Source organism: Amphimedon queenslandica, unplaced genomic scaffold (assembly GCF_000090795.2).
Source record: "Amphimedon queenslandica unplaced genomic scaffold, v1.1 AMPQUscaffold_13406, whole genome shotgun sequence".
In the NCBI taxonomy this organism is placed as follows: Eukaryota; Metazoa; Porifera; class Demospongiae; order Haplosclerida; family Niphatidae; genus Amphimedon; species Amphimedon queenslandica.
This window is the reverse complement of record NW_003546358.1, coordinates 122,446-135,956: the sequence shown is the minus strand read 5'-3', so window position 1 is coordinate 135,956 and position 13,511 is coordinate 122,446. Positions and strand designations below refer to the sequence as shown.

Here is a 13,511-nt window from a genome sequence, read left to right as displayed (position 1 = left end):
TGTCACTTTCATTTCTAGAACATTTATCAGTTGCTTGTAGTGGGATACAGATGACTGAGACTGCAAAAATATAACAAATAATAAATGTACATGTACAACGTGAAAATATGAGCATTATTGATTTCAAGACACACTTGTTCTAAGTCAGACTGAAATGCTGCTGTTAACCTTGCAATCTCAACCTAATAAAATAAGAAAAATATTAAAAACATGTCCATGCACCTTGTACCTGAAAATTTTAACTGTGATTAATTTTACTGGAATACAAATTTTGTAAAAATTAAGTGACACATAAATGCATGCAGTACAGTACAGTACATGCATTACATTACATGCTGCATTCAATAATACATGACACAGTCTTATTTAGAAAAAATGAAAGCACAGCAAAAAAAGAAAATAAAAAAGTTTTCTATTGCATAAATTTCTTGATTTTACAGTATTGCGTGCTTTAGACTGCTTGGGGCTAAGCATTTATGTGTCACTTAATTTTTACAAAATTTGTATTCCAGTAAAATTAATCACAGTTAAAATTTTCAGGTACAATGTATGTACATGGTGCATGGACATGTTTTTAATATTTTTCTTATTTTATTAGGTTGAGATTGCAAGGTTAACAGCAGCATTTCAGTCTGACTTAGAACAAGTGTGTCTTGAAATCAATAATGCTCATATTTTCACATTGTACATGTACATTTATTATTTGTTATATTTTTGCAGTCTCAGTCATCTGTATCCCACTACAAGCAACTGATAAATGTTCTAGAAATGAAAGTGACATCTCTTCAGACTGAATTAAAGACCAGTAGTGAGTTGTTGCAGCTCAAGGAGCAGGAATTCGAAAACTACAAAGTATGAAGTGTTGATTATTTTGATACTATTAATGTACATGTACATGTCATTTAGGTAAGGGTGCACTCTGTATTGAAGCAAAAGCAAACTATGCCCTCATTAACTGAAGTGGAAAGCAATTTAAGGTACATGTATCTTTTGTATACACTTTTTCACTGTAGCTTAAATTTTCTTACATGTACATATAATGTAGACAACAGCATGAAGCGGAGCTGCTTAAGACTAAATCAGAACTGATTGAAACAAGGTAATTTGATTGCTTTTGAAAAGTTATACATCCCTATTACATGCCTGCATGTACTGCATACTTTTCTATCTCATTGGGGTGAGCCTGAGCGAGCCCCACATAAACGACACAAGTATGTTTGTACACGTACGTCACCTCTATTTATCCGAAAAAATTTCCACTTTTTAATAAACTTGATAATCTTCATTGAGAACGGGTGTGGTCACAATGAAGTAAAATGGCGGCTCAGTATCAAAACTGGAAATTCTTGTAAGACTGATTAGACTGTACTGCTGTCAAAATGCAGCAGCAAGGAAGGTTAAGAAAGCAGACATGCCATGTTCTTCATTGATGTCAATAACTCTGATAAAGTGAATGTCAGTCACAGCCAGAGACAGCCTGCTGAACTAACTTGGAGCAGGCAAGAAAGTGCTACAGTTGCCTATCTAGCCATATTATTTGTGCCGTCAATGACTGCTTGTAGCTATCTTTAATGCTTACTAAATGCTATAAGCAAGGTACATTGTAACTTTAATTGTTGCAGAGACCATATTGGTAGATAATCAAGAACTACGTCCATCAAGTTCTGAGCCTACTGCTTTTGCACAGTCGTCATCATGCATGAGTATTGTTAGTATATCAAGATCTATTGTATGTACATTGCTTTGCTTGTGTAGGCTCGCCCCTTCAATGTTCTACATTCGTCTAGTATTTTATGCCACTTATATTATTTAATAGGGAAAGGCTGACTAATCTTTATTCTGATCACAGTAATATTGAGCAAGAGCATCAGGCACTTATTAGTACACATAACAGTTATGTACATGAAAATGAACTAAAACTTCAACATTTACATGAAAGGTATAGTTAAGTTAATGTATTTTTAATATGATTGGACCCTACATAAATTTTAATTTATGTGTATATGTACAGGCTTCAGGAATGTGAAGAAAAGTATGTCATTAAGACAAGGCAGTTGGATGATCTAGTCTCTCAGCTGCGATTAGAAATTGCAGAGAATACAGCAGCTTTTAAGGTAGAGGACAACAATATACATTTATTACATGTATAATTAGTTTATTACCATACATGATGTATGTATATTACATTGTGTGTTTGTGGAATTAAATGCTCTATGATAACTGAAATAGGACTTGCCACTAGCTGCTTTAACATAAAGACACACATTGTATGCATTGTGCTTTGATTACATGTATTACGTTTGCATATACTACTGACAGACTATAGTCAATTTAAAGTTTCATTTTTAGAAGAAATTAATTACTCAAATGTAAATTAATGTACATTGTACATGCAGTTTTAGGCCTTGCTATGGTATTACTGTACATGTACATGTATACAAAATTATTTTCAGGATGCAGTACACGTACATGTACATGTACATTTATCTCTTTTCCACTAGTTTGCTTAACCTTCTATTGTGCACATAGCCACATACATGTACATGTATGAATATACATGTACATGTATTTTAACTTTTAGATTTGGAAATTGAAGTGCATGCATGTACAACTTCATAGTCCATAGTAAATAATTATTTTCTCTTTATTTTCATGGCACATACATGTATATCCTCCTTTTGTAGTCCCAAATATATACTTTACAGAAGGATCATGAATTAGAAATATCTTCATTACAAGATGAATTGAAAATAGCATACAAGAACTTGAACCGGTTTCAACAAGAGTCCGACAGTGCTGTGCTTTCTAAAGTATCTTCTACTAGTGCTTCTTCTCAAATCAGTCAGGTACATGTATAGAAATGTACTACATGTACATCATAGTAACTGCACTGTCATTATAATTCTAAATCATCATGCAGGTCAAGGAAAATATGAGACCCACAGGTGACATGAAAGTGTTACCAACTGAAGAAAGATCTTCTGGAGAGGTAAGGAATTCTTACGTGTATGTCAGTTGCACATAATTTTTTATGCTTCTTATGTCTACATGTACATGTAGCTCATTGTATATTCTTCTTCATTAGTGCAGTTATTACTATTATAATTTTTTTATTGACTATTGAAATTATCAGGGTATGGATCGTTCTGAGTTAGAAGTATTAGGATTATCCTTGCCTGTTGTAACACCAACCCCGCAAAGAGATGAAGACAAATTTGTTAGTTTTGAAAATCTTCTTAACAACAGTTCAAATGAGTTGTCTTCATTGAGTGGAAGAAGCTTGTGTAAGTGTTTCAGTTGTGCTAAAGTTTGTTAACTTTATTCATATGCATACATGTACTTATTTTGTATACATACATGTATTGTGCAGCTCCTAAATTAGATACACTTGAAGATTTGAAAGATCAAGTTGCAACATTGACAAAAAGAGTTTCTCATTTAACTGGAATATTACATGAAAGTGAGGCAAACTGTGTACGTTACATTGACCAGTCTAAACTACTCAAAGAAGAAATCAGAAGGTACAGTACATGTATATTTTGTTTTTAATTTTGTACACTGAGCATTCTATTATTATCAGAGTATTTTAACTACGTTTATTTTCAGTCCATAATGATATGATACAAAACATTCAAAAATATTTTCAATTTTATTTTCTCACTTCTGAATGTTCCATTAGTTAGCCGACTATTATCATAATCATGTATCTATGTATGTGTAGATGTACATGTATCATGGTACAATAGTATAATTATTGTAAATGTGTTAGGTTGGAGCGTAATCAAGAAAGACAAAAAGAAGCATCAAGTAACATGGAGTATCTCAAAAATGTCACATTAAAGGTAAATTATGCATTATATTCTTCCTCATTGATATACAGTACACATGTAAATAATAAATAATGTTTTAACAAAATTATTCATGCCCATACACTTTCAGGTTTTTTATAACTTTACTGTACAATTTACTAGTTTCTTCATACTAACAATGAAGAGAAGTTGAAGCTGATTCCTATTATCACAAGACTCCTTCAATTAAGTCAGCAAGAAAAGCATTTCCTTCAGGAAACAATTAAGGGTACATGTAGCCTAATTCTTTAATTATTCCAATCACTTTTATCTTAGGAAGGAAAACTGAACTGCCTGATCCCACTGGTGATAGTGATAACTCAGGTAGCGCTACTGGTAAAGGCTGGACAAACTACCTGCAGCGCTGGACTGGATACTAATTATTAGTATTATTTTAATTAATACATGTATTATGTAGTCAGTAATTAATCATTATTATTATTGCAACAGAGCGCAAACAAGACATTCGCAATTTGGCTTGTTCTTACTAAAATTAATTACCTTTTATCATTAATTTGCTAACACATGCAGAATTTTGTACAATTTTAGTATTTTTAAATGATACAACTGAAAGAAATTAAGCATTATTATAGGATGGATGTATGGATAATACCATTGGGTTATAGATTTGATATAAAAAAGTTATATTACATTAGTTTCTTCATCTTCACCAGCTGATACTAATGTAGCAGCTTCAGCATCTGGTGCTATTTCAGTTTTTATTTTCACACAAGTAAAATCAACGTGACGACTCTTCGCTTCATCTTTCTCCCATGACATGCGTACAAATGGTCTCTGTATGTAGTTATACACAACTGTATGTAAAAAGAAAAGGTATTTTAAGTAAAGGCTGCTTGCAATTTTATTGCATCTGCATTGCAACCAGACATAATGTATAAATCTATGACAAGTAAACTGAAAAATTTTAAATGTTATGTTAAACCCAGTTAATGTTACTTTGCAATGAATAATATAGTGAAAGCTTTAACAATCTGATGCACTAAAAAACATTGAAATTAAACAATTTCAACATTGACATAACATTTTAGTCTCATTGTGAAGCATGTACATGTACATTGCTTACATGAGTAACATGTACTGTTTAGTCAAATCTCTATTACAGTGATGCAGCAGCATTATAGTGTAAGCTTACTGGTCTGAAGTGCATTTACATTCACCTGAGCCAAGGAAGTCATTACAGACCTTCACCAATAGTTACACAGAATGCATGCAAAAGTACATGTATACTGAAAAGTAAAGCTGTACTTTCTGCATATACAGAGCCAACTTGGGAGCTCAAAACTATATAGCTACAATGTACTTCTAAAGTTCCACAATCAATGCATCAAAAAAGAGACATGTACTGGTAAGTTTATTTTTATAATAGAACTAGTAAGCCGAAAGTTATAACAAGAAAAATGAGGGCTCAGGTGAATGCAACGGACTTTAGTTTCTGCATGTTTTAGCTGCAATAATTATTACAACGAAGATGTACTGTATGTACCCGTAAACGTACTTATAACTAGGGTTGTACCAATAAAATAATTGGAATTTGCTGATACATGTACATGTACTGTATATGCCATTTTTATCGAATCTGAATCAATTAATTTCATTGCAGATTACTATAACTATTAATAATTAATTAATAAAAGTTGTTAACTACACCATTATGATCCAAAAATGGCAAAAAGGCTGTCAATATGGCAGTACTTCACTAGAAGATACATGTAAGTCAGCAATTTGTAACCAGCTGTGTCTAAGTTCTTCGCAAAATACATGCATTTGCATTATGATTTCTTTTAATCACATTATTTACATTTACATCTACATTACATTTACATTACATTATTTTATTTACATCTGTATCGGCAGCTTTTTTAAGGTATAATCTGTTAATCTAAATATCACCAAATTATTGTATAGGTGCAATTCTACTTATAACAGATAAATTCTTGTTTACTGATCATTATAATAAGTGCATAAGATAATAAAATTACATGTACTGTACATGCATGTACATGTACTTGTAAATGTACAGCATGTTGTATAATACATGTTGTGTACACAAATACATGTACAGTACCTTCCATTCTTCCTGTTGTTGGACGAACTTTGACTTTCTCTTTAGTAGTTGGAAAGCCTTCAATTCCAATTCGTATTTTCTTTAGACCTTTTTCACGTAACAAATCTTTAGCAATATCTCTATTCTCAAAATACTTAAAAAACCGACATAAATCATTAGAATGGACACCTAAAGGAAAAAGAAATATAATCAAGTACTGAACATAAACTGCAAGGAAGAAGACAACTCCACAAATCACTATAAAATTTAAATTGATCATACAGTACATGCATGTATGTATACATACACATGAACAGATCTACATGTATAGCAAATAACATTCCAGTCACCAAAAAATTAATACATGTAAATTAATGTACAAGTACACGTAATTGAAATTTCATTTCTTATCTCAACATGTACAAATGTACTGTGTTCAACTAACGCTGTATATGTTCTTCACCCACTGCTGGTGGATATTCATCATCCCATTCAATGACATCATCTTCCATTAGTACAACTATCTGACATTCTCTTTCTCCTTTCTATAATGTATATATAAACAAAAAAGTTCATATACATGTACATATATAATACATGTACTGAGGAATACAATTGTACATGCAAGCATCAATAAATTGGTCATGAAGGTATATCATTAAGATGATTTTAGTAACATCACTAATTAAATAACAGTGTCAAGTTTCATTTGGCCATACAGCATCATAATCACCTTACCCGAGCACACATAACCATTGCTGGAATAATAAGTGGTTCAAGATATTCTCGAAATTGTTGCTTAGCACCATCATTAGACAACTCATTAAGAAAATCTCCTAAAACAAAATTAATACCCAGCATTACTGGTTTTAGATACATACATGTGTATGTTGTGAAAGTGATGCATCATGTGCAATGAGGGGTACAACAACACTTAACGTTTCATTATCAACATTAATATGAAAAAATGATCACGTATGTGAACTATTATATTTTGTCAAGTACATGTATATGTACATACATGTATCAAGCTAAACTTACTTAAGTTGTTAGTTTTGACAGTTTTCTCATTAAAAGGAATGAGAAGGTAGTCACATGCTTCTCTGACTTCATGTACAGATTCAGACGAAGGACAAGGTAACACACCAGTTCGGTAATAATCCTACATGTAACAAAAGTAATGTGCATGTAGCATGCATGCGTGTGTACATATCATTGCTCAGAACTTAACAAGTACATTAATTACAAAATCATTGAACATTACAGTTTACATTCAATGTACATGTACATAAACATGAACATGTGTACATGTACATGAAAATATGAATGGAGAATTTTAAAGGCAAACAAAATTAGTTACTGTCATACAGTGATTACTTTGCCTCAAAGGTCTATACCAACAAGAATAGCCTCAATACTGTATGTACATGTACTGTACATTGTACTTACCAGAACTGCCCTAAAAATATGGGATGATATTCCATTTAGTATCCTGTATTCTCCAGAATCATTAGGTTTAATCTCCATTGGTGAACTAAACATTCTAAGGGTATATCATACAGAAAAGACAAAAGAAGAGTGGGAGCAATAATACTTGAAATAGATTACAGGTTCATGTAAATGTACCAATAGAGCATAAGGCCATTAAAAGCTGCATGGTTTACAATATTATGCTCGGCTTGATTGACATGAGAATATAACGCTAGGGCTACATACATGCATGTAAATATACATAAAAAGTACATGTACATTGTATACATGTATGTATTCTATTGAGATACATGTAGTACAAAGCATAATTAAGTCTTAAAACTACATGTACTGTACATGTACATTTACATGCATTTATTCTGTTAACCATCCTAACTCCTAGGGTGATTAATTTCAGTTACAATATAGATGTCACTTCACATGCATCCAAATTTTAAAGAAAAGCAATAATGAACCAAAAGAAGCACTATTATAAGACAATGCTAATTCAATGCCTTTTCAAGGATTTACATTAAATCCGCTTATTTTTAAGTAAAAAACATAATATGAGATTACTTTTGTTCATGGCATTAATTCTATCATAATTATGCTAATTTTTTTCCACTTTGTTTTTTTCTTAATTTATATCTACTAATAAATCTACTGATTATTAATAAATGCAAGTACTAATTTTTGAGATTTTATAATAGCAGTCACTTCTATTCACACCTAACACATCATGGAAATGATGTTTAAGACACACCTAAGGACATGAATATCAATAGCAATGTATCGTCATTGTCATTCTAAAGTCTTGGTGTTTTATTATGCAATTTTAAAATTTTCACAGCAAAAAGCGAAATTTGAAAGATGTAAAAAATTTTCCCATCATTTTATTTTAAATCTCTCAATCTACGATACAGTATACACAATAATTATTATACATGTGCTTTCAGCCTCAAATTTTTCAGTCTCCCTTTATTGCTTACCTTCCTAACATTGTGTTGGGATGCTTTGTAAATAGCGATGGATTAACAGTAAACCTCTTCCCATCCACTACAAGTGTAATAACACGTTCAGACTGTGATGGAGGTGGTTTAGACATCAGTACACGAGGAGAATGTGCCTCTGGTATACGAGAAGATTCACAATAATACTCACACCAACCTCCTGAAGCCATCTCTGAAGTTAAGTCATCTCATAAAGAAACAAACCTCGAATCAAAACAGATCATCACAATTAATTCTGTTTGGCCACACCCATTTGTTGGGTGGGGAATTAAACAGCTTAGGGATTGCGCAGTATCAAGCTGGGTCATGAACTCATGCAGATTAATTTACATTTTTGGCTGTGTAGCAGCATTGAAGTGGGCATCAAATCCACTATGCAACTTTCTTATCAGTGCCTTTGATGTGGCTGTGCAACATGTTGCATGAAGTATCCTACTTAATGCAATTATATTGGCAACCACATCAAAGGTTTAACCACAAGTTGCAAGCTACAATGCTGCATAGTAGCTGCCCACCTTTATAGATACAATAACAGATAGTAAGTATTATTATGCAAGATTGTCATCAAAAATTCACTTATTTAAATTTCTTCCCTGCATTACAATTCTTGCACCTAATATGTGACACTTACATTTTATGTAGCCTAAGAACGAACTTAGAGACACATGTGACTGACTCCATTGTTATTGTTGAAGCAATTGCTAGCTGAGTAATACATGCATTTTTTTTATTATTATTATTATTATTATTATTTATACTCATTTTAGTGAGACATAAAATTTATAGTACATTATCAGTATTCAGTGAAGTCAATTTGAATTGAATAAAAATATGATATCTGGAGGTACATGATCACTTTAATTAGGACGCCATATCTTGACAGTTTTATCACTAAAAATAGAAGGATAAAGAACAAGATTATACATAATGCATGAGTAAAGTTTTACATAATTATAGTGCTACTACATGAAGCATAGATAATAGAGTAAATGAAAGGGATTGGAAACGGAAGCGTGGGTGTGGGCAAACCTCCATTCATTTGCATTGTTGCTAAGTAAACAGAGGAGGGTTGGGATTTTTTGACCAATTTTGGAGTAAAAAGTGGGATTTTCTCGCTTTATTCTTGAATAACTCCAAGAGAATACAATTCATACAAACAAAACTCACACACAATATTAACCAATGTTTATGCTTTGTATTAATATTTTTTTGTTCAGTAAATCAATGCATGCGTTAGTAGCCGCGTCACACTTTAACTAGAAATACCATCTTTTCCCCCTCTGAGAGACTCATTTTGTTCTTGAGCTACAAATAAGTATAATCGTTTTAAAGAGCTTGAAATCTCCTATAGAATGAGCTAACTTGCATATTGATACAATGAAGCTTGAGTGTTTTACGAACGATAAAGTGTTTCAAAAACAGGCGACTTTGTGTACCTCTAACTGGTTGCAAAATGGCTTTTTGGAGAAAAAACCTTGCTACAGGTACATGTAGCTCTAAAAATTTTATGTGGAATAGGCTATATATCAAAAGCAAGCGCTATCCTGGAGCAGCACAAATTTCCTTCGAAATCCTGCAGAGCAACTTCACCAATGGAGGAGATGGGAAATCAATCAAAACACTGATGGTTGTCACGTGGTAACCCAACCCGCATTTCCTGTTGCTACGCCCCGTTGCCAATCCCTTTCATTTACTCGATTATCTATGCATGAAGCGTAAAGCACTTTCTTTTTATGGAGCAAATTCATAGTGTAAATATTGTTGTAAAGGTGCAACATGTAGAAAGGCATGCTTTCATTTTGATTTGTACAAGTATGTTTTGCAGGGGCATTAGCAGGATTTCTGAAAAGAGGGTACAAGTTCTGTGGTGCATAAAGAATGCCAAATAAAGGCATGCCTGCAATTCTTTTTAATGTCATGGTGGACTTTTTAAACAATGATAACACAACTTCAAATAATAGCAACAAAGAAAAGCCTCTTCTTTACTACATGTACATGTACTTACATGTACATGCAAGTTGAAGTCAATGTTTAGTAACAAAAATTTTACTCCACAAAAGTAAAGTGACATGTAATTTAATGTATGTACGTGTACATGTAATGAATTTGTAAAAACCACATGTATAATTTTAGACATACATGTATACATGTACATGTACATTTGTACCTTGATCCAGTAAAGGCAGAGTGCTTATTTACAGCCAGCGAGTTTATGGCCATTTTGTGTGCCTGTATGTCGCCTACACATAATATGTACATGTAAATGACAAAAGAGACATAAATAAACATACATGTATGTCATACATCACATGTGCATGTACATTGATTATGATGACTATCACCCCATCTTACCAATATTTTGACAACTGTCACTTTGCCACATTTTAAGGTAACCACTCTTACAGGTACTGACAAGCATTGATGGCAATAAAACCTTGAGTGATGTTATAGTGTTTCCTCTATTTTGTGGATGGGCACCATCTACAGCCTAAAACATACATTGTACATGTATAATTTCATATAATATATGAACCAAGCAAGATTACCTGCACTAAGCTCTGTTTCGATAAGTCCCACTTCTTAATACTAACACCACAAGAACTGTATAAAGTGTCATTATTAAATGCTAAGGAGGAGACAGTGTCATAATGAGTAGGACTCAGTGTTGACTGTGGTTGCTACAATGAAATTACATAATAACAGTGGTTTAGTATTATTCTTTACTTGGGAAAATCCTTGCTCAGAACTAAAAATCTGTGATGCATCATAGAGCTACAGAAACATCACATTAAACAATCTCCAAAAAAATGTCATAAAAATACTTTTATGAGGCGATCTCTTGAGCCACTAGCTATAATATCATCAGTAAGTGCTTCCATAGTCACAACAGTACCATTGTGACCAACCAAGCGACCAAAAAATGACATACTAAAACACAGAAAAATTATTTCTCAAATTAAAACAAAGAAATGTACAGTACATGTATTGTCATACATGTAACTGTGCAACTACATGTATTATGCAGCTACATGTACATGTACATGTACTATGGGAAACTTCCACATACATTGTATACTTGTATTGTACATGTACATGTACATGTATGTTTAATGCCAGCTAGTGTACAAAGTGCATGTTTACATTGTAAATTTTGGCAAATTTGGCTTTTTGATAGCCATTTGCCAAAATTAAACCTGCCATTTTGAGACATTTCTGCACATGCTTAATGAAAAATGGCCAAAAATTCGCCAAATTAAAACCATCCAATCATAGCAATTTACCAAAATTTCCCCTTCCAAAATTGTTAGATACATTGTACATGTACATGTATATAACACATTTACTTCCTCATATCCCAGACATTGATAGCTGAACCAGCAGCTGATAATAGGTTATTTCCATGAACTAACAAATCCTGTACAGCATCTGCTGACGAGTTTCCTACTGGTCTATGTACATAGATAATAAAAATAATAATAATAATTTTTATCAATTATTAACAAGCAGTATTATATTTTTGCCTAATTTCTCACTTTCATACTATGCATACAATGTACATGTACATGTACCGTACATGTGCATGCATACAGTATGTACATGTATGCATGCACAGTACATGTATGCTGTAGTTTGACAAAATAGTACATACCACTCTACATGTACATGTACGCGTACACACTGTACATGTACATGTGTATATAAGTACCAAAGATCATAAAATAAAATTATATGCATAACAAACACATGTACATGTACAACTGCAAGTTTATTAACACTTACTGTAATGTTCTGACATATTCTGGTTTCTTTAAATTACGAAAGTCCCAAATTTTAATCAGAGACTGACAAGCAGTAAATACTAATTGAGTATAGGGACAAAAGGTGACTTTACGAACATAACTGTGATGACGAGATAGTGTAGCCACTGACTGTCCTGTAGATAATCCCAAACTTTTGCAGTACAATCTAAATGTTAATAATGGTACAACAGCATTGTAAATATTGATGGTTATTTATTAATATAATTTGAATGGTCCATGTATGAGCTGAAATAACATACATGTATACATGTACATGTACATGTACCTTGTGATCCTGTAAATAAAAGAATATTGGAAGCAGTGACAGAGAGTACTCCACTAGCATGCCCCCTGACAGTATGAGTACATACTAATTGTTTACCAGATGTTCTTGGAACTTTTTCAACATCAAATGAATCTCTATAAATTTTCCAACAGTAATTTTAGTGAGTCAGACTGTATGCATGTGCATGCACATGTACATGTATTGTACATATACATGTAGCACAATGATGACATCATTCCTTTGATGTGGTGGGTTTTATATTTTGTATATAGACCTGCCATGCAGAAATGCTGTCATCATTATGCCATATATCATATGTATTAGTTATAACATGGGTCCGAGTGTATTATCCGTTATATCGCACGAGCTTCTGGTCGAGTTGCTAAAAATAGCGCACGAGGGCCGAAGGCCCGAGTGTGCTATTTTTAGCAACGAGACCGGAAGCGAGTGCGATATACGGATAATACACGAGGACCCATGTTATAATTGATTTGTTTTATAGTTGTGGTCAAGATCTGAGCATGCGCAGAAAGCACGTTTTAGAGCAAGCATTGCCGAGCAAACTTAGCAGCAAAGATGGAGAAAGAAGATATTGTTGAATCAGAGAGCACAGAGACAAGTGAGCCTCCGAAGAAGAAAGAAGATACTGTTGAATCCTTGGCCGAATCAGAGACAAATGAGCCCCCTAGGAAGCGTAGGCGCCTCTCTTTGTCATCAAATAAGAAGAATAAAGGTAGATTTGGTGCTCCTGTTGACGAAGAACAAGTAGTAGAGGCTTCAAAGGGAGTCGTTCCAGAAAATACGAAGCGTAGAAACCAGTGGGCTCTTCGTAATTTTAATCAGTGGATGGAGAATCGAAATAGGCAAGTTCCTGATGATGTTATCCCACAAGATATACTACACTGTCAAGATCCGACCCTTATGAATAAGTGGCTGTGTCGGTACGTCCTAGAAACACGCCTAGGAGAACGGGAACCCTTATCCTCCTAAGTCTCTGTATGGGTTACTTTGTGGCATTCACAGCATTACTGT

General features: G+C 33.2%; 4 protein-coding genes and 1 long non-coding RNA gene across 5 annotated transcripts in view; 1 reads left to right on the top strand and 4 right to left on the bottom strand.

Annotated features, from left to right (window-relative positions):
* LOC105312795 (GRIP and coiled-coil domain-containing protein 2-like) overlaps positions 1–4,300 on the top strand; it is a 15,430-nt gene extending 11,130 nt beyond the window's left edge. The window contains exons 14-26 of the mRNA XM_019996547.1: positions 599–646; positions 721–852; positions 907–977; positions 1,046–1,099; positions 1,817–1,939; positions 2,012–2,114; positions 2,685–2,846; positions 2,921–2,989; positions 3,134–3,284; positions 3,371–3,521; positions 3,770–3,842; positions 3,972–4,077; positions 4,125–4,300. Of these exons, the coding sequence (XP_019852106.1) occupies positions 599–646; positions 721–852; positions 907–977; positions 1,046–1,099; positions 1,817–1,939; positions 2,012–2,114; positions 2,685–2,846; positions 2,921–2,989; positions 3,134–3,284; positions 3,371–3,521; positions 3,770–3,842; positions 3,972–4,077; positions 4,125–4,228 (1,347 nt within the window). The 3' untranslated portion in view covers positions 4,229–4,300. The remainder of the gene's footprint in view (positions 1–598; positions 647–720; positions 853–906; positions 978–1,045; positions 1,100–1,816; positions 1,940–2,011; positions 2,115–2,684; positions 2,847–2,920; positions 2,990–3,133; positions 3,285–3,370; positions 3,522–3,769; positions 3,843–3,971; positions 4,078–4,124) is intronic.
* A 99-nt stretch (positions 4,301–4,399) lies between these two features.
* LOC100641127 (BTB/POZ domain-containing protein 10-like) lies at positions 4,400–8,637 on the bottom strand. Its single transcript, XM_011405702.2, has 7 exons — positions 8,373–8,637; positions 7,363–7,456; positions 6,955–7,075; positions 6,652–6,749; positions 6,359–6,458; positions 5,935–6,102; positions 4,400–4,663 (listed from the first exon to the last, which is right to left on the bottom strand). Exons 1-7 carry the CDS (start codon positions 8,561–8,563, stop codon positions 4,491–4,493), a joined length of 945 nt encoding a protein of 314 aa, XP_011404004.1. The 5' UTR covers positions 8,564–8,637; the 3' UTR covers positions 4,400–4,490.
* Positions 8,638–9,120: 483 nt separating this feature from the next.
* LOC100641000 (kinesin-like protein KIF21B) lies at positions 9,121–11,841 on the bottom strand. The gene is made up of 7 exons (XM_019996546.1): positions 11,738–11,841; positions 11,216–11,321; positions 11,118–11,165; positions 10,940–11,071; positions 10,746–10,881; positions 10,561–10,633; positions 9,121–9,284 (listed from the first exon to the last, which is right to left on the bottom strand). The coding sequence occupies exons 1-7, from the start codon at positions 11,743–11,745 to the stop codon at positions 9,251–9,253; spliced, it is 537 nt and encodes a 178-aa protein (XP_019852105.1). The 5' UTR covers positions 11,746–11,841; the 3' UTR covers positions 9,121–9,250.
* LOC109582007 (uncharacterized) lies at positions 9,598–9,860 on the bottom strand. Its single transcript, XR_002184858.1, has 2 exons — positions 9,756–9,860; positions 9,598–9,698 (listed from the first exon to the last, which is right to left on the bottom strand). It is a non-coding gene; the product is annotated as an uncharacterized LOC109582007 (long non-coding RNA).
* LOC109580108 (kinesin-like protein KIF21A) overlaps positions 11,750–13,511 on the bottom strand; it is a 20,402-nt gene continuing 18,640 nt past the window's right edge. The window contains exons 30-32 of the mRNA XM_019996544.1: positions 12,480–12,613; positions 12,174–12,359; positions 11,750–11,842 (exon numbers count right to left, since the gene is read on the bottom strand). Coding sequence (XP_019852103.1) covers positions 12,253–12,359; positions 12,480–12,613 — 241 coding nt within the window. The 3' untranslated portion in view covers positions 11,750–11,842; positions 12,174–12,252. The remainder of the gene's footprint in view (positions 11,843–12,173; positions 12,360–12,479; positions 12,614–13,511) is intronic.